Below are 21,644 nucleotides of genomic sequence, written 5' to 3' on the forward strand. Positions count from 1 at the left end.
ATAATTGATTTACCACCGGAACGAGAAGTTGAGTTTTCGATTGATTTAGTTCCTGGAACTAGTCCTGTATCGATGGCTCCATATAGGATGTCCGCTTCAGAGTTGAAAGAATTGAAGAGTCAACTTGAAGAGTTGCTTGAGAAGAGATTTATTCGTCCTAGTGTATTGCCGTGGGGTGCACCTGTTCTATTGGTCAAGAAGAAAGAAGGTTCGATGAGATTATGTGTTGATTATAGACAATTGAACAAAGTGACGATTAAGAACCGATATCCACTTCCGAGAATTGATGACTTGATGGATCAGTTGGTTGGAGCATGTGTGTTTAGCAAGATTGATTTGAGGTCTGGGTATCATCAGATTCGTGTTAGAACTGAAGATATTCAGAAAACTGCTTTATTACTACAATTATTATAAGTTAATTAAATAAAAAAATTAATTGATTTATTAGAATTTAAGTAATTATAGGTGGATTTTTATTTTATTGTTTAAATTTGTTTAGAAGTAATGTGGCTATTTATTTTTTTACTTAATTAATTAATTTTTATTATTATATACTTTTTATTTTTACTTAATTAATTAATTTTTATTATTAAATATTTTTTAATTTTTTACTTACTTAACTAATTATCATTATTAATTATTCTTAAATTTTTGTTTTATTTAATTAATTAATTAAATATTATTCTTATTAATGATTCGAGATTTTAGAAAAAATATTGATGAGATTATAGAATAGTATAGATGTGGATATAAGATGAGCCACGAATCATAAGTTGCAAGAGAAAGTAAGTCCCACCAAACCATTGCAATTTGCATAAATCTCTCCTATTTTTATCACAATTTAAAATGAGACATTTTTTCTCTAGTTTTATATATAAACATTTTTTCAGTTATTCTCAAAACATGTTTTATGCACCCGTTGTATCATATAATTCTCTAATATTATGTAAAATACACTAAATAATTAATTTTTGTGACACATAAAACATGCTTTTAACAACAACTGAAATTATTAAAAACATTAAATCCACTACAACAACCATGCTTAGTTTTTGTGTATGTCTATATATATAACTAAAGAAAAAAGTCTCATAAATAGCATCTATCTATAGTATACTAGTTTCTTTAAACATGTGTATGAGACTGCATCATATGAAACATTGATATCGTGGCTGCACTTTTTGCCTCAGACGTGGACATTCTCATCAGCACTGATTCTAACAAATGAAAAATACAAAAAATATATTAAACTCTGTCCATAATAATTCCAACAAATATCTTCTTAGCACAAACACATCTTTTGCTTTTTTTTTCTCAGTTTCATTATACATCACTTGCCATTGCTGTGAACAAAATATCTTCCTCTCTCTATGAAGGGTTACTTTGTTTATTGGTAATTTCCTTTGTTTCATTTTCCACTGTCTGTTTGTCTTCTATTTCTGTATAAACTTTACTTTGTATTATGATTGGTTGTTGATTTTCTTTCATATTCATATTCATATTCATAATGCATGTTGAAGTTTGATGATGTTTTTTTTTGTGTGACTGAATTTGTTGATCTATTTTTGATTGAAGGATTTGCATGAGTTTGTCATCATTTACATAAGACATGACTGCAAATAATGGAAGAGGAAGTGATGAACATAAGAGAAAAAGCAATGTGATTATTGGTAATGAGAATAATGGTTTGACTAGAAATTTTGCTTCTTTAGTTGGATCTGAACCTCCTAGTACTAGTTTTTGTTCCACCACAGATCCTAAACACATTGTTAGGAAGTATCATAATAGTTTTAGTAGAGAAGTTGCATTGAGAGGTGAAGAACAGATTCCTCTCAGGTTAAGCAAAAGGCAAAAGGGAAGTGATTCTAGGATAAGCTTAAATCATGAACCATGTAAAGGTTTTGCTAATTTGAATAATAGTGGTAAAATGCAAAGTGCTTCATCTATGGCTATTAATCCTCAGAAGGGAAAGGGAGTTATTCAGAAAGATTTCGATAATGTTATGTCGGGCGCGGAGTTTTTGAACGAGGGAATCGTGTTAAGAGTGTGGATGAAGTCGGAAAGTCATAGAATGAAGAAATCAGAAAGGTTGTGTATATTTAAACAGATCTTGGAGTTGGTTGATTTTGCACACTCTCAAGGGTTTGTCTTGCAAGAGATAAAACCGTCGTGTTTTACGTTGTCGCCTTCGAATAAGATTAAGTACATTGGTTTGTATAGCCAACAAGTGTTTGATGACAGACAATCATGTTTCACCGTGTTTAAGTCGTGTCTTAAGGCCATCGTGACTTGTAAAGAGACAGAAACTCTTAGGCAGCAGCAGCAGCAGCTGCTGCTGCATTTTAATGGAAGTAAGACTAAATCGGCGAACCGAACTGAATACGACACGAGCGTGTTCATGGAATCAAGGGCTAAAGAAAGGATGTGTCTAGATGGTTCGAGTTATCAGCACGATTTTGCAGAAGAAAAGCTGTTAGAAGAGAAGTGGTACACTAGTCCAGAAGTGCTCAATGATGGAGCTTGTACTTTTTCATCAAATGTTTATAGCCTAGGAGTTCTTCTCTTTGAGGTCAGAAAACATTTTATACATTTTTGTTACTTTCATTAAGCTTTGTCCAAAGTAACCATAGAGTTGTTATATTCATAATCTATTTGTTAACATTTTAGTGGATGCTTCTCACAGTTGCTGTGCAATATTGAGTCATTGGAAGCACATTCATCAGTGATGTTTGATATGCGTCATCGAATCTTACCGCCGAAATTTCTATCACAAAATGCAAAGGAAGCTGGCTTTTGTCTATGGCTTCTGCATCCCGAACCTTCTTCTCGTCCGAATTCCAGGTACGGCATAAGCCACATTCTGAATATATATCGTCTTTTGGCTATAAGTTGTTTTCATAAGCAATCCTGAGAAACTTATGAGTGTTTATGTTGTAACAGGATGATTATAGAATCTGAGTTTATATGCGAATTAGAGGAATCGAGTTCTGGAGATAATGTTATAGTATCTGAAGGCGATGTAGCTGACACTGAGGAGTTACTGAATTTTCTAGTTTCGGTTGAAGAAGAAAAGAAGAAACATGAAGCTAAATTGACAGAAGAGTTAAATTTTTTGAATGAAGATATTAAGGAGGTAGAAAGAAATCATTCATATGAGACTGATTCAGTATTTCCTTTGGCACAATTGAACTATCGAAACTTTCAAAATTCTTCCACAGATATCGGTCGATCTATTCAAAGGTCATTCCCTGACAAAGCAAGATTTATGAGTACTATAAGTCAGCTAGAGAATAGTTACTTTTCGATGAGATTCCAAGGCCTACTCAAGGAGGCTGCGGCTGTTAAAACCACCGATAAAACCGTGATGGAAAGTCGTTGGCGATTGCCTCATTTAGAGAATGTTAGTAGTAATGATCCGAAGAGAACTCAAGGCTCTATCGGTTGTCTAGGACCTTTCTTTGATGGTTTATGCAAATTTGCTCGTTACAGCAAGTTTGAAGAGCGCGGAACATTGAGAAATAGAGATCTTCTTAGTTCGGCCAATGTGATATGTGCCTTAAGTTTTGACCGTGACGAGGACTACATAGCAGCCGGTGGGATTTCGAAGAAAATAAAGATATTTGACCTCAATGCTACTTCGAGTGATTCGATAGACATTCAGTACCCCGTTGTCGAGATGTCAAACAAATCGAAGCTTAGTTGCGTGTGCTGGAACAGTTATATAAAAAACCATCTGGCTTCTACTGATTATGATGGTGTGGTTCAGATGTGGGATGCAGGCACTGGTCAGCCACTGTCTCAATACACGGAGCACCAGAAGAGAACTTGGTCTGTTCACTTTTCGGTGTCCGACCCGAAAATGTTTGCTAGTGGAAGCGACGATTGCTCGGTCAAACTGTGGAATATCAGCGAGGTATTCTTCGTCTTATGCATTTTGATGAATAGAATGTTTTCGCTTCACAAACGTAATAACTGTCTCGTAACGATGTTGTTTTTGCAGAGAAATTCAATAGGAACCATATTGAGTCCTGCAAATGTATGTTGTGTTCAGTTCTCCGAATACTCATCAAATCTTTTGTTTTTCGGCTCGGCTGATTACAAGGTTTACGGTTACGATCTTCGTCACACTAAAGTCCCTTGGTGTACATTATCTGGTCATGGAAAAGCTGTTAGCTATGTGAAATTTATAGATGCACAAACAGTTGTGTCTGCTTCTACAGATAACACTTTGAAGCTATGGGACCTGAAGAAAACTAGCTCAGCCGAATTATCATCTGATTCTTGTGACTTAACCTTTCGAGGTCATAGTAATGAAAAGGTCGGTTTCTTTACGCATGTTACGTCAATTTTTGTTTTCTTTTGTCGATTCTGATTGTTTATTGTCCGTCCTATTTCAACAGAATTTCGTTGGTTTATCCGTTTTGGACGGATACATTGCATGTGGTTCAGAATCTAATGAGGTATAGTTTTTGAATTATCGTAATCTTGATTTTACGATATTGTATATTAGTTCGTCTGAATCTCTAGTTTTCTACCTTTCAGGTATACTGTTATCACAAATCTCTGCCAGTGCCAATTGCTTCTCACAAATTCGAGTCAATCGATCCTATTTCTGGCCATTCAAATAGTTGCGACAACAGCGGACAATTTGTTTCGAGTGTCTGCTGGAGAAAGAAGTCTAACATGCTAGTCGCAGCCAACTCAGTTGGAATCGTGAAACTACTGCAAATGGTGTGACCGATACATTTTATTCGGACTCAATGATCAATGCGGAATAAAGCTTAAACGGGGAGGGTATAGAGTTGATTTAGTTCACAGAGGCATGCAAATGCAACAATGTCTCTTGAATTTTCATAGATAGGTAATCTTGTTATCTACAACATGATGTGAAAAGTACTTTTTCCTAAATAAGCTGAACATGATGATATGTGTGAAGCATGTACATACATTGGATTTTGAATTGAATATCATGTGAATCTTCGGCTTCGCATTCCTCTCATTCATTACGGCAATAGCTCCTTCTCGCTTCTATAAATCCATGCGTGTAAGACTGCAGTCTGTTGAGGAAGTGAGGCAAAAATTACGCGCAAAAACTAACTATTTTTCGATATAACAATGTTTAAGATTTCAACTATACACCATCATATAAAGTTATGCGTAAAAACTAACTTTTTTTCTGTTCCTATCATTATTCACAAAAACTACTTATGTCAAGAATTCAATCATTTAAACTACTGAAGTTAATTGTGTGAGTTTCTTGTTATCTAAGCTAACTCAGAGTCCGAGACATGACCAGAAGATGATCTTCGAATTATCCTCGGACTTGATATTAGATGTTTATCTGAATTCATCCGCATGCTTCGCACTCGAGGGGTCATTTGCGGAGGTCTATCTAGTCTCCCTTTTGGTGTACCTGCATTGAGAAGCACATGAAAATGTCAAAACAGTTACCTTAATCTTCACGAATACTAACTAGAGCTGAAGGAAAGTTAGAAGCTAACCTGAATGTTTGGTTCTTGAATCTAGCGTCTTCCTTGTCGATACAAGCCTCCTGTTGTTTATGATCTCGGGTCCAACTGAAGGTTTCTTTTCTATTACGGTTAGAAACGGCTCATCTCCCGACGTAACGTTTTCGTCACCGCAGAGTGAAGCATCACTTCCGGATTCGGAGTTATCCTTAGAGCCTGTGCTCATTTTTTCTTGCTCGATAACTCGATACGCAAACATTTGAAAAGGGATATTCGATATTGGCGATGGTCCAGAGCTTCCCCAAAAAGGAAACTTTCTCAATAGTGCTGACTCTAAATCACAGTAATCTACAGGTGGCACGGGTGGATCCGTCTCTTTATTGTAACCAGGGTTTAATGCGAGAAATCTTTTTGTATAACGGAGAACTCTACATATGGATGAGAAATTCGGACGTTGATTCGGATCGGTGTGCCAACATTTCTTCGTCAAGTTTATAATGTATTTCGGTGAATTGAGTGGAAAAAGTGGCCGCTCTCCTGCCCTTATGTTTCTGCTCATTTTCTCCCCTTGAAGATGACTATCTTCGAAAGGAACTTTCCCGGTTAGAAGCTCAAAGCAAACCATTCCGAAACTATACACATCAGACTTCTCCGTGTACTTAGAAACCGACGCAACTCCCGATTGTTCTCGCTCTTCAAGTACCTCCGGAGAGTACCAAATGAACGAGAGATTTCCATTTTGATTCACATTCCCTTTCTGGTTTAAATCCTTAACCGAAGATAGGCCAAAACCCGATACCTTGGAATGCAAGTAACCTTCTGGGGACGCACTTCTAGGCTTAACAAGAATGTTTGAAGGGTTTAATTCTCCATGATACACTTTCTTTGAATGAAGATACTCCATTCCTCTTGCAATTTGAAGCATAAGATCAACCGCGGTATGAAGCACGAACGGTATTCGCTTCCTCGGTCCGTGAATCTCTTTAATATGAGTACAAAGAGTTTTGCTCATAAGTTCCATTAACAGAAAGCATTCTTTCTTCTCCTCATCAATAAAACCACAAAGACAATCCATTATATTCGGATGCGAAAGCGATAAAAGTTCTTTGATCTCACTCTCCAAAGCATCAATGTCACCCGAAAAATGCCTCAAAACAAAATTTTCACCTAACCATTGAATCTCCTTATACTGACTTCCATTCCCCATTCTTCTCCTCACCTGATAGTCCTTAGAACCAACCAATATCGAGCTCGGCAGAAGCTTAGCTTCCAACGACTCCGATACTTCCAAATTCCTCAAAAGCAATTCTATTAATTTTCTCTCGTACTTTGTCGCGCCCGACACTTTCTTTTCATGGACTTTGTTAAAAAGAAACCATCTATCTTCCTTCCAAACCGTATCGTAACGATTACACAAATCTTGCGTAATGAGGTAATGCTTACCGAATTTCCACTTGAAAAGCTTCATGTCTCGAAACTCTTTTCTATATTTATTCGAATTTATAAGCCTCTTCCTTTGCATCTCGTCTAGATCCAAACCCGACGTTTCAGCAGCCGATTCAATCGCTTCGATCACAATAGGCATGCAACATAACAAATTGTGTATGTAAAACTCAACACAATCTGTATTATGACACAATGTAATGGCTTTAGCCCAAAAGTCCTTTATTTCCAAACAATGCTTAATGTAAACTTCTCCTTCTTTGAAAATCTTGTGAATCTCTCTTAAGGGCTGTTCTAGAACCTTCCATTTTCCATTCTTCTCTTCAAATTTCAGATTCTGTATGATCTCATCTGCTATAGATTCATATGCAAAGGTGAAAACATCTAGAAGAACACAACATTGTCTCTGGTTGATTTGAATGTTCTCTCTAAACACCATCACGGCCTTTAAACTTCCAAGGGCCTCACCAATTTGTCTAAATTGTTCCATAACTTTGGTTTTGATCTAAAACAAAACCTGTAAAATATAAAAATGCAGGGAATATTCCTCGACATTCACATAGAAAAAGCAATGTAACTCACTATCTTGCACCGACACTTCAAATTAAAGGTGTGTCTTGTGTCGAACAAAATGGTCGTTACCTTCAATCATTTCTTATTTTTATAATGATCATGTGAATGTGTCAGTGTCGTGTTGGTATTGGAGTTTTATTGATAATTCATCAATGATTTTTTGGTTATCTATGTAAGATGTGATGTTACAAATTTTCCAAGAGAAGGAAAATGTAAGAAAAAAAATGAAGTGAAAAAAAAGGGCTTTTGGTAAAATGTTGAACTTTGTAAGATTAGAAAAGAGTAAGAACAAATTTTGCGGATTGTGTTTTGAGTTATGATTCAAGATTAGAATATGTTTGGAGTTTTGAGGTAAACCACTCAAAATATTCCATTGTGATGGTTGTGTGAGGGGCATAGCATTTCTCCTAGTTTTATGGCTTTTTATAGTTTGTTTTTTATGACCAAGTCTTTCTAAGTACTCGTGAGTTAATACTTGTCTCATCACAACCAATCCTCATTATATATTCCTTGTCTAGTACTCAATTGAAAATATAGGATTTGTGTCAAATCTTTAGAGTATGTTTAGATAAAGAATTTTAACGAAAGAAAATAATTTTTGAAAAAATTTAAAATTATTTGATTAAAATTTATTGTTTGAATACAAAATATAGTGTAAAACATTAAAAAATTTATGAAGTATTTTATCAAATTTAAATTTATGAATTTAAAAAAATATCTAAAAGTAAGGAATTTAAAATTTATCTCCCAGTCTATTCATTATGAATTTTATATTGATTATTATTAATCTTTCAATTATTATTTTTTTAAACAAGAGATTACCTTGTGACGCCGCTGTTGGGAAGAGACACTAGTGTCCATGTATCATGTGTCTCTTGGAGGAGTGAAAGACATGGTGTGTATAGCAGCTGCGATGTTACTGGGTGTTAGTGAAGCCATATCAGCGTAAGTCTGAGGACGCTGGCTCAGAATGCCCTGTTGATAGGGAGGAGCTGAAGGGCGAATCCGTTGAGAAGTAGGATACAGACACAGAGGCATCGTCCATGGTGGAAGAGTCTAACCCCATTGCTGGTAAGGGGATATTGATGTTGCAGTTGTTGCTACCAAGGAGGAGAACCCGATGTGCTACCACCGCGAGGACCATGGATACACGATTACCACCTCGATTCTAAATGTTGCGAGAACTGGAGCGGTTGTCGTAGCAGCGATTGGTTCTTTGTGATGAATCATTAGAAGGACGTTGCTAGGTGGTAAGATAAGTGGCATGAGACTTAGTATGCGTCATCTTAGCTAACCTGACTTCTTCCAATGTGAGCATGGAACGAGCCTGAAGAAAGGAATATAGTGGATTGCTCTTTCGAATCAATGTGGAAACACCCCGGTAGGTATCAGTAAGGCTAAAGATGAGCTGAAGGACCAGACATTGATTGTTCACAGGAGCACTGTCATTCTGTAATTGGTCAGAAAGCGTCTTCAGATGTTGACAATATGCAAAGACATTTGGAAAAGTCTCCGAGCAATCATTTAAGATTTCCTGCTCAAGAGTGACATCATGTGCGTTCTGATTATCTTGTAAGAGGTCATCCAAACGCTTCTAGGCAGCCAAAGTCGTGGAGCCAGATTCCATGATGGTGGTTAGCAAGTCAACGAAAATAGTGGAATAGATCCACTAAAGCATGGTTGCATCCAAGGTAGCCTACTTGTCATAAGTGGATTCAATGACAGGCGGTGGAGGCTTGTTATCTGAAGGCACAATATGATGCAGGACTTGGTGAGAACGGACATGAACGTGAAATAGCTTTGTCCATGTGTCGTAGCGATCAGTTTCCACGTCAAGCACAATAGGAATATTATTCCTAATGTTGGAAACAATGAGAGTGGGATAAAATTTTGGCTTGGCAAAGGATGAGGGAGGTGGTGTCGGAGGTTCCACCTTGGGAGGGGGAGTCACCATGTTGCTGTCATTATTGGAGGAGGAATACATATTGCAAGCGGAGAGGACGAAAAGGAACAATGACCGCAGGAGAGGTTGGCGGTGCTTGAGAGGTCGATGGTGATTGAAAAAATTACCCCCAACCAATCAAGGCCTTAAAGCACTAACTCACACCGGTGTTCTACATTAATTTCAGCAACTAACTTAAACATTCAGTCAAATACAGATAGTAGGTATCATCATACATACAAATAACTCTCTTCGTCCTATTATAAATTCGTCCTATAAGTAAATTTCATATTTTTAAATCCACTCAATAATTAAGCCTATATCTAATTTGTATATAAATATATTAATTATTAAATAAATCTAAAAATGTAAAATTTGTTTATAATATAAGATGGGGGGCTTAATTGCAACTTTAGTCTCCTGCTTTGTCTTTTTTTTTTTTTGATCCCTCTATTTTAAAAATTACTATTTTAGTCCCGTTTTTAAGTTTTCTTTGCAAATTTTGCCCTCCTATTTTGTTTTTTCTGTAAAATTAGTCTCTATTTCTGTCTCTTTTTCAATAGAAAAATCAAAAGGGGACCAAAATCGTGCTTTTAAAAATGGGGGGACTAAAATTGAAAAAAAGACAAAATAGAGAGACCAAAATTGCAATTAAGCCGACGGAGGGAGTACTTATACAATATAGCGAGCAAAATATATTGATTTCAAAGCTTCCGTATTCCACCGTCAGCCTATAAGTTTGACCAATTATACATGATTCATGCACATAGTATTTTAATAATAATAGAAAAATTGATTCATATGTGATTAGTGAATACTACTACTACTACTACTGTAGTTTTACAAATTAATGATTGGAAAAAAATGCTTTTAATTTGGAACAACGATTAAACAAGACTAGGAGTGCATGTGCATGAACCTGTTGTTCAACAAAGAAGACCAATGTTTGAGTTGAATTTTATCATCTACTTCATGCTTTGGTGTTGTTCACGTGTTAACGTCAATGATGATGTCAATATTTACTCTCAACTACACCACCACCACTCTTCTACCACGTGCATTCAATTGTACATACATGCCATGGAACATGCCTTGTCAACAATTTATTAAACAAATAGGGTCATGCTAACGAGTGCCCCAGGGGCACTCTTTAAGCATTCTAAATAAAGAAAATATTCTTTCAAAAGTTCATCATTTCAATTTTCGATGCATTAATTACGCATATTTCCAAGAAAAACTTACTTTTTAAAGCTATTAAAGAGTGCCCCTGGGGCACTTGTTAGCATTTCCCAAACAAATAAAAACACTGCCACAAGATACAAATCTCTTTCATTTTCTTAACATATTTGGTCGGTCTATTACTAATAATTTATGAGTTGCTTAAATTATATTTATATAAGTAGAAGAAAAAGTAATTTATTGTCAATCTTAGGGGTGCAACTGGGGATACCAGTCTCGTTTAAACCCGTTTCACAAAAGATATGTTCAAAAAATAAAATAAGACTGAACAAATATATTAAAATGCGTATAAAACAAATATGTTTAATCTGTCAGGTAGGTCCGTTTTACTACCCTACTGTATTTATTGTATGTCTATTACGAATAGTAGTATCTCTATGAAATATTTTCCGGCAACTTGTTAATCAAGAACAAGAAATATATTTTAACATTTAAATAAATATAGAAGCTTATTAATATATATGTCTAAATACATTTGTTATATATAAATTACACTCTAATATTATTCCAACATGATTTGAGTTTAGTGAAAGAAGTTAGACTTTTATAATAATGAGTACAAATGTTGGAGATGCTTTTATTCTCCTTAGTGTTGTAGGAGGAATAAGATACCTCCAATTATAGGTTTTAATTAATATAAAAATTGATATTTTAAATGTCGGTATCATGTGAGTTAAGCACATATGATGGAACCTTCTGATGTCTTTTATAGTAACTTATTCAATTTTGAAGTTCTTCTACTGATAAATTATACACAAATGTTACGGTTGTATTATTTAAACACAAAATATGAATTTTCTACAAAATACACAAGAAAAAATACACAAAATTAAAAAATATATATATTATGTTCATACGTTATTCTTATATATATATATATATATATATATATATATATATATATATATATATATATATATATATATATATATATATATATATATATATATATATATATATATATATATATATATATATATATATATATATATATATATATATATATATATATATATATATATAGAATGTATCAAGTAGGAGGGTTTTTAAATAAGAGATAAGAGGATTTAATGCTAACCATTGGATTAATCAAGAGAGAGAAATAAATTATTTATTAAAATATTAATATAATTATTATTTCTGTCTCTTGATTAATCCAATGATTAGCATTGAATACTCCTATCTCTTATTTAAAAATTCCTCATACTTGATACATCCCATATATATATATATATATATATATATATATATACTTTCTGATATTATTGGTACGAGTATGGATACGATAATTAATAAAAAAAATAAAATTAAACTAGTTATAAAATTCTTTAATTTTATTTAAAATTTCACTTTTCTTAATTAAAAAATGTTACATAAGAGTTTAAAACTGTTTCGTTAGTCAAATTGATATTTGTCGTTAATTTTTTTATAAAAAAAAACTTTAACTTTGATTCTGTCGCATGATAGGTAGACAATAGCTAAAATAATGACTCATCAAATGTTTTATAAACGCGTTCTAGGTTTTAATCACCATCTTCCTTTTTTTTGTAACATTTTGCTGGGTTTTTTCGTTTGCTGGATTTTCATCTTCCCTCTTTCATTAGTTTTCTAGGGTTTTCTTCTTCTTTTTCAACATTCATTTTGTTCAAGATTTGTCTCCAATGTCAAAGAATTCAAGCATTGCTTCAATGTCCAATAGCCAAAACTTTGGGACAACTGGATATGTACTTCTTAAAAACAAGAGGATGAAGTATTTTAATCAAGGTGAATGTGTTCTTTGTACTGTAACTGATATGAACAATGTGAACTTTAGGGAAAATGTGTGGTCGTAGAAATTACATAAATCACACAGATAAGGGTTGTAATCTCTTCCAATGGATAGGTGATGAATTTGTTGATGAAATAGATTTGAAGAATGAATGGCAAAAGAATAAAATTTTAAAATTGAAGAATGAGGTTCTCCACATTAGAGGATGGTTGATCATGTCCATTGTGGTTGGAATTTTGAGCTTAGGTTTGAATCTGGTAATTGTAACAATGTATTTTAAATAGGATTAAGGTAAAGCATTGTGTTGGGTTGAATTTTGAGTTTATCAATGTACTTCAGTTGTTTTGTTGTACCTGTCATGAGAATTCTATGTAACATTTATGTTTGTTTTATGATTATTGTTATGAGAAACAATTTGTGCTCAATATACTCTTTCATCATCATTGATACAAAACACTAGTATAACACACTAGAGTGGCAAAAAAACACTGATGTAACATACTTGTATAGGAACCAAAGTGTAATAGTACAATATATATAAGGGAGAATATGAAACCTGTAATACAATTAAGGGATTGGTGGGAAATATATAATAAAGTTAAAGGACCATATTGAAATATTTATTACAGTAGAGACTAAAGTGAAACATATAATAGAGTTGCCGGAAATAGATATCTGAATTTCATTTCATTTTGAATTGTGTTAGATAACAAAATTTTATATAATTCAAAATGGCATTACATACCATATCATGCGAATAATCATTAACAGAATTATATATAAGTATTCCAAAAGTCATTACATTTACATCATTCCAAAAGGTCATTCAAAATGGCATGATAAGCCATATCATTCCAAAATCATTCCATTCCAAAATAATACAACAAAATTAGAGGTGACAAAACGGGGCGGGCCAAGAGTTTAAGCCCTTACCTTCTAATGTGTCTGTCCCGTATTGCCTCGTTTTCTAGGCTTAAAAGGTGCAATGTCCGCGGCCTTTTCCCGCTCCGCCCTCACTTTTTTGCAGGGCGGGGCTAGGTTATAGGTCTGCATCCTCAACTATGCCCGCTCGATCCCATTTTTTATGGGCTTTTGCAGGGCGGACCTAAACGGAGCTGGCATGCCCGTTTTCCACCCCTAAGTAAAATAGCAAAACATAAATCAAATACATAATTATGGTCGAGTCAAAACAGGTTTTGACCCTTTTTAAAGTCTTTTTTTTCTTTTTGGGTGGTGGCTGAGTTGGAGATATTGACGGTGCTTCCTGACTAGGAGGAGTTTGTGTTGGCTAAGTTATGAGTGCAAAGTCACCTGCTGTTGGATGAGTTGTGGGTGCATAGTCCTTTACCTTTTACTTTCCCCTTCCCTTAACCTTTTGCTTTTCTCTTTTTTTTCCTTGATCTTCGTCACTTACTTCCTCATTATCAACTGCAATCTCTTCAACAATTCCTATATCATCATCTAAATCTTCAAAGTTTACATTCAGAGCATTGTCTTCTCTAACACCATCTTCACTAACACCATCTTCTTGGTTACAGTCAGGCCTCTTAACTTCTTCTTGGTCACAGTTTGGTTAATCCATGTCTTCTGGATTACAGTCAATCCCCTCAGAGGTCTCCTCCAAAGTAACATTCTCTTTTGCATCTTCTTGGATATAGTTAAGTCCCCTCAACTTCTTCTTGGTTACAGTTGGGTCCGTCCTTGTCTTCTAGGTTACAGTCAATCCTTTTAATATCCATTGCATCATAATACCACAGACTCTCCACATTTCAAAGGAATATAATGTAACACATTTTAATTAAGGGACTAAAGTGAAATATCAAATTAAGTTAAGGGACCAAAAGAAACATTAAGCCAAAAATTAATGTGTGAATACGAAAATAAAGTTTTGGCTTAATTTTTTTTTAAAAATATAACTAAAGAATTTTAAAAAAAAAAATCACAAAAATTTGTCCTATTTCAATATAATAAAGTTTATATAGAAATAAAAGGTAAACGAGCAATAAGCTCCGTCACTACTCTTTTTTGGATGACAAAACTAATCATCTTAAAAACTACATTCATAGATCTTGGTGATACAACATTGCTATTCATAAGTTTTTAAACTCTCGGTAAAAGATCAAATTTTTTTATGCTAGAAAATCAAAAGTGTCGAAAGCAAATGGTATGAAAGTATGTTGATTGTCGAAACACGTTTTCTCATGTTTGACCACTTTACTTGAAGCAACTTTGAGAGTTGTTTTCCCACAGTAAAACCTCCAGTACTCAGTCCCACCAGTGGAAAAAATCCAGTAGAGTCCACACAAACATGCCTCCCTCCCAACCGTAGATACACCAGAACATCTGTTGACCTAAGTGTCGATCTCCCCTCATGTGGAGTATTAAGTATACATTGGGGGCACCACTTATAATTAATAGCTCCATCCCTTTTAGAGCTTTTTATCTTCTACAATACACCTAATAAAACCCAATCAAATATTTTTATTGAGTTATCTCAGTTGGTGATTATGCATGAATTCACAACATATCAGCTCTCAAGAAAGGGAATATTTACCATTAGTATGCTAAACCAGAAATAAAACACTAAACCAAAATAATATTGTATTTCGCATCAAAATTTTAATTTCAATCAATCATTTCTCTTCATGTTCTTAATACATGTTTTGGTCCCTTGACTTAATTTAATGTTCTGTTTTAGTCCATTAACTAAAAAACGTCAAAGATTAGTCTCTTAACTTCACTTTTGTTACACTATTTGGTCTCTTCTGTCAATTTATGGCAAAATGAACGTTAAATTATGGTGACGTGGAGGTACAACAAGACTCAAGGTCAAAATGCGACTTAACATTTGTACTATAAGAAAGGGTTTCCACTTAAATTTCTCAGAAAGTGAATAACATTAATCTGAAAAACTTAAGTGGAAACCCTACTTTATAGTACAAATGATGGGTCACAATTGAACTTTGAATCTTGTTGTACATTCACGCCACCATAACTTAACGTTTCTTTGTCAGAATCTAACAGAAGGGACCAAATAAACTAAATACAGTAATAAAAGTGAAGTTAAAGAAAATAACTTATAACATTTTTTAGTTAGGAGACTAAAACAAAACATCAAATTAAGTTAAGGGAATTGGGAATTAAATATGCCATTTATCAATTATGTTTGTGTATTTTTTGTCACCTACTCATCTAAATTTTCCGTCTAATAAATTTGTAGGGTTAATGCTTGATTTTTTTACCTACCTGCCACTATTCTGAAATAATAATACCAATATGCCCCATGTTAAAATTAAAACACCAAAATGCCACACTTTTAGTTCACGTCCGTCCAGGGGTTGGCCGGACCGGTGAAGACTTTTTTTCCCCAGTTGGGGTCCGCCCAGGGGTTGGCCGGACTCTAACTGGCCCTTTTTTTTTTCTTTTTTTTTTAAAATGATTTAAATCAATTAAAATAAAAAAAAATTAAAAAAAAAACAGAAAAAAAAAGGCTCAGTTAGAGTCCGGCCAACCCCTGGACGGACCCCAACTGGGGAAAAAAAGTCTTCACCGGTCCGGCCAACCCCTGGACGGACGTGAACTAAAAGTGTGGCATTTGAGTATTTTTTTTCATTTCATGGCATTTTGGTATTATCTTTTGATTATTGGGGCAGATAGGTAAAAAAATCTTAATGCTTTGTACTAGTAGTACATATGTGTCCTCTCAGCTACAATTATTTTGCTGTTGACATTTTTTTTATGATAGAAAACCATCTACCAGTCTGACAAGTTAGAATTCACCTCAACCGACTTTTTTGTGGTTTATAGCAACATTTTTGAAATGTAAAACTGGCTCTGTCAGACATCATTTGTCAGTTTAGAAAACTACAGAACCAAGTGGCATCTCTCCAATTGAATAGTTTTGTTTCAATAATAAGATCCAATTGCTTTGTACACTACATTATTCATAAAAAGGCACATACTTGTGAACATATTCTACTCTCTATATATAATCTATTATATATATAATCCAAATCTTTTACAACGATTTTTACAATTTAACAAAAAAATAAAATATTCATTTGGGCCAGACCATAATGCACCCTCATGAGACCCCATCAAAATCACCTGATTCCAGGTTGTTTTTCTAACACATGATGCTGCCAAGATGTCCCAGTGACCACTAATGAGATATACACATACAGCTAAGTGCATCTTTGAAATCACAGTGACATGTTATGATTCTGACAAATTCACCGTCGAACCAAACACGCGCTATGGAGATGGATTATCATCATCTGAGGAACTGTAATTTTTCCTTCCATGTAAACCAGGAAGTGGTTGTGGAAGCATAGGGTTCACTGGTACAGGAAATCTATGAGCTGAACTAATCATGGTCCTTTCATTTATATTACCAACTTCTTTGCATACCCTATCAAGAACTGTTAAGAAATCTCTTACTACCATGAAGATTCTAAATGGATGAGCTTCTTCTTTAGATAAGTTTCCGTGAAAATACTCGGTGATCTCTTTCACTAGTGATAATGCAACACTTTCTTGTGCTTGAATTCTTACAATCTCTTCCTCAGCCATTCTCATGAACTTGTTCATTGATTCTGTGAATTTACGAACATTTTCCTCAGATCCTGCTGTTTGATTCAATTTCACGATCTCGGTGATGTGCGTGATTCCTTTCGAAAGCTTAGAGACTTCGCTCGTGAGAACTTCAGAGTCCATTGCTGCAGCCTTCTTAACATTCGCTAGATCGGAACTTAGACTAGATACCACTTGAAGACCAAGCCTCCTACACTTGGCGTCGTCGCTTAATGTTGTGCTTGGTGTTTGATTAGTAACACTGGTACTACTAGTCGTGGTAGTATCCGAATGACGAGCTCCTTCGGTTCTAATGATTTCTTGTACAACAAAGTGCAGAAGAGTTGTTTTTCCGTCTGCGCCTTTGACATCTACCAGCTTTAGAAGTGTATCGAGCTTGAACGCGTGTGCATCACCTCGGTTTGTTCCAACATTCATGCGGTTTCCAGTTTTTAGCACAGCTTCTAGTAGCTTCAAGAACATTCTACTGTTTCGCAGTTCTTCACATGCAACCTGCAGATGTGTCAATCAGTAAATGCAAAGAACCACAAACTACAGAACATCGTAATCAGATTATAGTACAGTTTGAATACCTCTAGAGTTTGAAACGATTTCCGGAGATACTCCACTTCAGACTCGAAATTGGCTATGTAAAGCAAAGCTTCGACCCTTTTAAATGCGAAAGGTACATCAAGCACTGCCTTCAAAAACTTCTCAGCAGGACCAAGTTTGTTTGGCGTGTCGTCTTTATACGCCTTCAATTTGCGTTCTTCTTCCTTGCTTGGCGCCATTTTTAACAAGCTTTCAAGTAGTTCGGTATTAAGTGTATCAGTAACACCTGTTAAAAGACAAATTCCTTTTAATACAACTACCAATCGCATAATTATTAACTAAAAATGATGTGTAAGTAGGTAATAAATCTAATCCAAAGGATTATGAAGAAACAGAAGCAAACAAGAATTTACATAGGTGATGGCTTAACCACATCACTTAAACAAGAAATTGTTCAACAACAGATCTAACCAATAATTACTTGCAACAAAACCTAAAAGGAAAATAAAATCTATACCTTCTAAGAGTGCTTCACACACTTCCTCTACCGTAACGTTAACAGCTCGAAGTAAGATAGCAATATTTTGAGACTTTTTAGGATCCAACACCCTATCCTCGTGATTTTGAGGCGCAAGAACTGAACGTGGAGTAGCATCCTTTGGTTTTGAATTTGGTGTGTTCACCACAAACAATGTTTCTATCATCTCTTCATTCAACCTGCACCAAATTCAATTCAATCCAAATCACATTTCATTTTCAAAACACATTGCAATATAGTACTAAACATCAGAATCATCAACTACTTATAAGTGACAAGGTCACCGAACATGGCGCTGCTGATCCTAACACAGAGACACCGGTAATAATTTGAGAAAAAGAAACAATTGAATTTAATTACATGGGTCGGAGTTGGATTGGAGACTGGTTTCACCTCTGATTAGAAGTTTGTCGATTTATTACTAACATTCCTAAAATAGTAACAATAACAGTCATCTATGATAATCTATAAGAAGCAAGAATCAACAACAAACAAAGTAATATGAAAATGGCATGATGATGAGACTTGAATTGAAATACTTACTTAAAAGAGCTGGACCTCAAATGATCCCAAACCATTTCACGATCAGAACTAGCCCTCACTTTATCCCAATGCAAAGGCTTCAACTTCGGTTTCGAAACCTCTTCTGCATTCTCCTCAAAACTAGGTGGCAATTCAACAGGAGAAACCAATGTATTTGAAGGTGTTTGCAACACAAAAGGCCTTGAAGGAGGTTTAAGTTCCGGCGGCCTACAAACCACCGGTTGACCGACAGGAGTTGTTGGAGAAGGTACTTCCCATTGCTTCCGTTGTCGCTGCGACATTGACGGTGGGGGTGGGGGTGGCGGCGGTGGGGCTGAAACTTTAACAGAAGGTGCAATTGGTGTTGAAAGAACCGGTATTTCCCATTGCTTCCTTTGAGGTGCAACACCATGTGGAATCAAAACACTTGGTGATTCAGCAATTGGTGTTAAGAGGTCTGGAATCTCCCAATGCTTCCTAGTCGGTGGAGGCGGCGGCGGCGGTGTTCGAGTGTTCATCTCTCTTTCCGGCGATGAAAGAAGCGTCGGTGAAAGTGGCAATGATGAGAGAGGAGAATGTCTAAACCGATCTGAAACATCTGAAATTGTTGGAGACTGATCCAACCCATGATTGCTATGATGATGCATCATTGTAACTTTTTCCGGCGACGGCAGAGTAAACGCCGAAGACGAAGATTTACCACTAGAAGCATTTGATAATCTCGGTGAAGAAGCATCTCCATTACAAGATTCAGTCTTTACAAGTTTAACAACAGGCCCATCAGAATTTCTATTCGGTGAAAGGTTAAGCGGTGATAAAGACGGTGACTGACATTCTCCGGCAAAGTTTTTCTCCGGCGTTGATGACATTGAAGAAGCAGACCTCACGTTTCGGTTAGAAGAACCTCGTGATGAAGACAACGAGCTTCTCGCACCGTCACTGCCGCGTAATTGTTGTGTCGGTGCCGGAGATAGTACATTTTCCGGCGACTTTGACTGTGATCTTCTTGGACTCAAACTAACCGGCGGCGAGAGACTAATAGAGTGAGAACGATCCGGTGAAGCAGAAGAAGACGAATAAGAAGACGAAGAAGAAGTAGATTCATTGCTACTTCGACCGACCAAATTCTCAGCTGAAATCCCGGCGAAGATTCTCCGAGAACCCGATCCATTTCCATTCAAAGAGCCTCTCGGCGAGTAAAACTCCTCTTCCTCATCTTCACCTTCCCCCACCGGAGCACCACCGTCATAAACCCTCGAACCTTGTCGCGCAAGCGGCGGTAACGGCTGAAGCTCCGGCGAGTCCATTTTCCGAGGATTACGACCACCACCACCGGCACCACGAGAATCAGGTAGATCATCACCACGAGAGTTAACAATGGTACCAAGATAAAGAAACTCCGAGCTAGTAGACGAAACGTTTCTCGACTTCGCTACCACTGCAGCGGTACCACCATCGCGAGGGAATAAACGTATACTACTATCGGATCTGAGTGTTTTATCATCTCCGGTGAATCTCCTCCGGCGTCTGCGGCAGTAGATAAAAGCGGAGATAGAAAGAACGGCGACAGCGGCGAGAACGGAGGCAATGGCGACAGCGAGGAGTTTGGAGGAAGATGAGCTGGGTTTAGGGGTTTGAGGAAGGATGAGAGATGAGATATTTGCAGGAAATGAAGCGAAGGAAGACGGTGAAGGCGGCGGTGGCGGTGAAGGGTAAGTTGGGAAAAACGGTGTGGAAGATGAAGAGGCATTAGGGGCATTTGTGGAAAATGGATATTTAGGATTTGGTGATGGTGGTGGTGGTGAGGGAGAAGGTGAAGGGTTAGGTGGTTGAGAAGGTGAGAGTGGGTTTTGTGGATCAAAAGGTTGATGAAGGAATCTTCTAGGTTGATAAGAGGATGTAACTGTATTGGAAGTTAACAAGATGAAGAAGATGCATAAGAGGAAATAGAAACTCCACATTGTCATATGATATGTTTTTTCTCTCTTCCTTTTTGGTAATGTTGAGAGAGAGAATATAGAGAGAGAAGAGAAATGAAAGAGAAGAGAAGTGGAAAGAAGAGAGTGTGAAAAGGAGAAAGAAAAACAAGAGATGGTAAAATTTGGGTAATGGTGGATCCAGCTAAGATTCTGCTTGTCCTTGTGTTTTTATTTTCTTATACTATTATACTATACTACTAGTACTAGTACATTACATTTATGATCTAATTATCTATCTATCTAGCTTGTTCATTTCATATACTAGCTTTGATTAATTATTGTTCACTCATTGTGTCAATAAAATTATTCTCCACTTATTCATTCTAAGAATATTTTAATTGATGTATGGTATATGTAGTGCATTGCTAACACATTATTCTAGGAGTGTGTTTCATATATATTAACTTCGGATATGGATTGTCTCATGTTTTTCCTCTCATGTTCCATGCTGTTTTAATCCTAGCCATTGATTTGCTCTATTTTATTGTCTCTTGTCACTATTGTTTTTTTTATATGGATGCATCCACCATTGGATTACAAATTGGAGGGATGGCTGGTCCATTAAAATAGGAGAGGATCCAAATTCATTAACTTCATACACTCATAATCATATTCAACATGTGGAAGATACTAAAGTAGGATTTAAATTGGTGAATGTGTTTGAATAAAATTATGTTGTTGAATTTGTTATAACTTTTGTCGGTGTTTAAAAGTTTTTTATACTAGCTATCAAATTGACTCTAATGTACATAAATAAAATTTTATTGTAGTTTTTTCTCTAAAGTATGTGTTGTATAGTAGTTTTTTTTCTCTCAAAAGTATGTGTTGTACAGTGCATAATCTATTTTTTATAGTTGGGTTGAAGAAATTTACTAAATATTATTGTAAAATGTCCACACTAACCCTTTTTTTTAAAAATTTTTTTTTTTTTAATGATATGCATGTTTTTTTTATTTTGGTCTCGAAATTATATTAGTATTTTTTTTAATGCTATGTATGTTTTTTATTTTGGTCTCAAACTTAGATTAGTGTTTAATTGATGATATGA

The 21,644-nt window shown here is 35.5% G+C and overlaps 3 protein-coding genes across 4 annotated transcripts; 1 reads left to right on the forward strand and 2 right to left on the reverse strand.

The window, feature by feature from the left end:
- The first annotated feature begins 1,252 nt into the window (after positions 1-1,252).
- On the forward strand, positions 1,253-4,999 carry LOC131616553 (protein SUPPRESSOR OF PHYA-105 1-like). Its single transcript, XM_058887916.1, has 7 exons — positions 1,253-1,393; positions 1,576-2,569; positions 2,684-2,841; positions 2,941-3,913; positions 4,001-4,318; positions 4,401-4,460; positions 4,543-4,999. Exons 2-7 carry the CDS (start codon positions 1,610-1,612, stop codon positions 4,735-4,737), a joined length of 2,664 nt encoding a protein of 887 aa, XP_058743899.1. The 5' UTR covers positions 1,253-1,393; positions 1,576-1,609; the 3' UTR covers positions 4,738-4,999.
- LOC131616554 (serine/threonine-protein kinase HSL1-like) lies at positions 4,924-7,583 on the reverse strand. Of its 2 annotated transcripts, XM_058887918.1 has the most exons (3): positions 5,502-7,583; positions 5,294-5,413; positions 4,924-5,057 (listed from the first exon to the last, which is right to left on the reverse strand). In XM_058887918.1, the coding sequence occupies exons 1-3, from the start codon at positions 7,399-7,401 to the stop codon at positions 5,029-5,031; spliced, it is 2,049 nt and encodes a 682-aa protein (XP_058743901.1). In that variant the 5' UTR covers positions 7,402-7,583; the 3' UTR covers positions 4,924-5,028. The 2 variants fall into 2 exon arrangements, with proteins under 2 accessions (XP_058743901.1, XP_058743900.1); XM_058887917.1 differs by lacking the exon at positions 4,924-5,057 and having other exon boundaries at positions 5,149-5,413.
- Positions 7,584-16,395: 8,812 nt separating this feature from the next.
- LOC131616555 (formin-like protein 1) lies at positions 16,396-20,742 on the reverse strand. The gene is made up of 4 exons (XM_058887919.1): positions 18,639-20,742; positions 18,075-18,274; positions 17,599-17,843; positions 16,396-17,518 (listed from the first exon to the last, which is right to left on the reverse strand). The coding sequence occupies exons 1-4, from the start codon at positions 20,582-20,584 to the stop codon at positions 16,688-16,690; spliced, it is 3,222 nt and encodes a 1,073-aa protein (XP_058743902.1). The 5' UTR covers positions 20,585-20,742; the 3' UTR covers positions 16,396-16,687.
- Positions 20,743-21,644: the final 902 nt, after the last annotated feature.

The sequence above is a fragment of the Vicia villosa genome, linkage group LG7 (genome assembly GCF_029867415.1).
Source record: "Vicia villosa cultivar HV-30 ecotype Madison, WI linkage group LG7, Vvil1.0, whole genome shotgun sequence".
Taxonomy (NCBI): domain Eukaryota; kingdom Viridiplantae; phylum Streptophyta; class Magnoliopsida; order Fabales; family Fabaceae; genus Vicia; species Vicia villosa.

Excerpts from the sequence above, each read along its gene's own strand:
- LOC131616554 (XM_058887918.1), bottom strand. The coding sequence starts at position 7,401 with ATGGAACAATTTAGACAAATTGGTGAGGCCCTTGGAAGTTTAAAGGCC. Across the intron at positions 5,414-5,501 it reads TTCAAGAACCAAACATTCAG|GTACACCAAAAGGGAGACTA; the intron begins GTTAGCTTCTAA and ends TTCTCAATGCAG. Across the intron at positions 5,058-5,293 it reads AATTCGAAGATCATCTTCTG|ACTGCAGTCTTACACGCATG; the intron begins GTCATGTCTCGG and ends CTTCCTCAACAG.
- LOC131616555 (XM_058887919.1), bottom strand. The coding sequence starts at position 20,584 with ATGACAATGTGGAGTTTCTATTTCCTCTTATGCATCTTCTTCATCTTG. Across the intron at positions 18,275-18,638 it reads TTGAGGTCCAGCTCTTTTAA|GTTGAATGAAGAGATGATAG; the intron begins GTAAGTATTTCA and ends AATTTGGTGCAG. Across the intron at positions 17,519-17,598 it reads AATCGTTTCAAACTCTAGAG|GTTGCATGTGAAGAACTGCG; the intron begins GTATTCAAACTG and ends ACACATCTGCAG.
- LOC131616553 (XM_058887916.1), top strand. The coding sequence starts at position 1,610 with ATGACTGCAAATAATGGAAGAGGAAGTGATGAACATAAGAGAAAAAGC. Across the intron at positions 2,570-2,683 it reads TAGGAGTTCTTCTCTTTGAG|TTGCTGTGCAATATTGAGTC; the intron begins GTCAGAAAACAT and ends TGCTTCTCACAG. Across the intron at positions 4,319-4,400 it reads GAGGTCATAGTAATGAAAAG|AATTTCGTTGGTTTATCCGT; the intron begins GTCGGTTTCTTT and ends CTATTTCAACAG.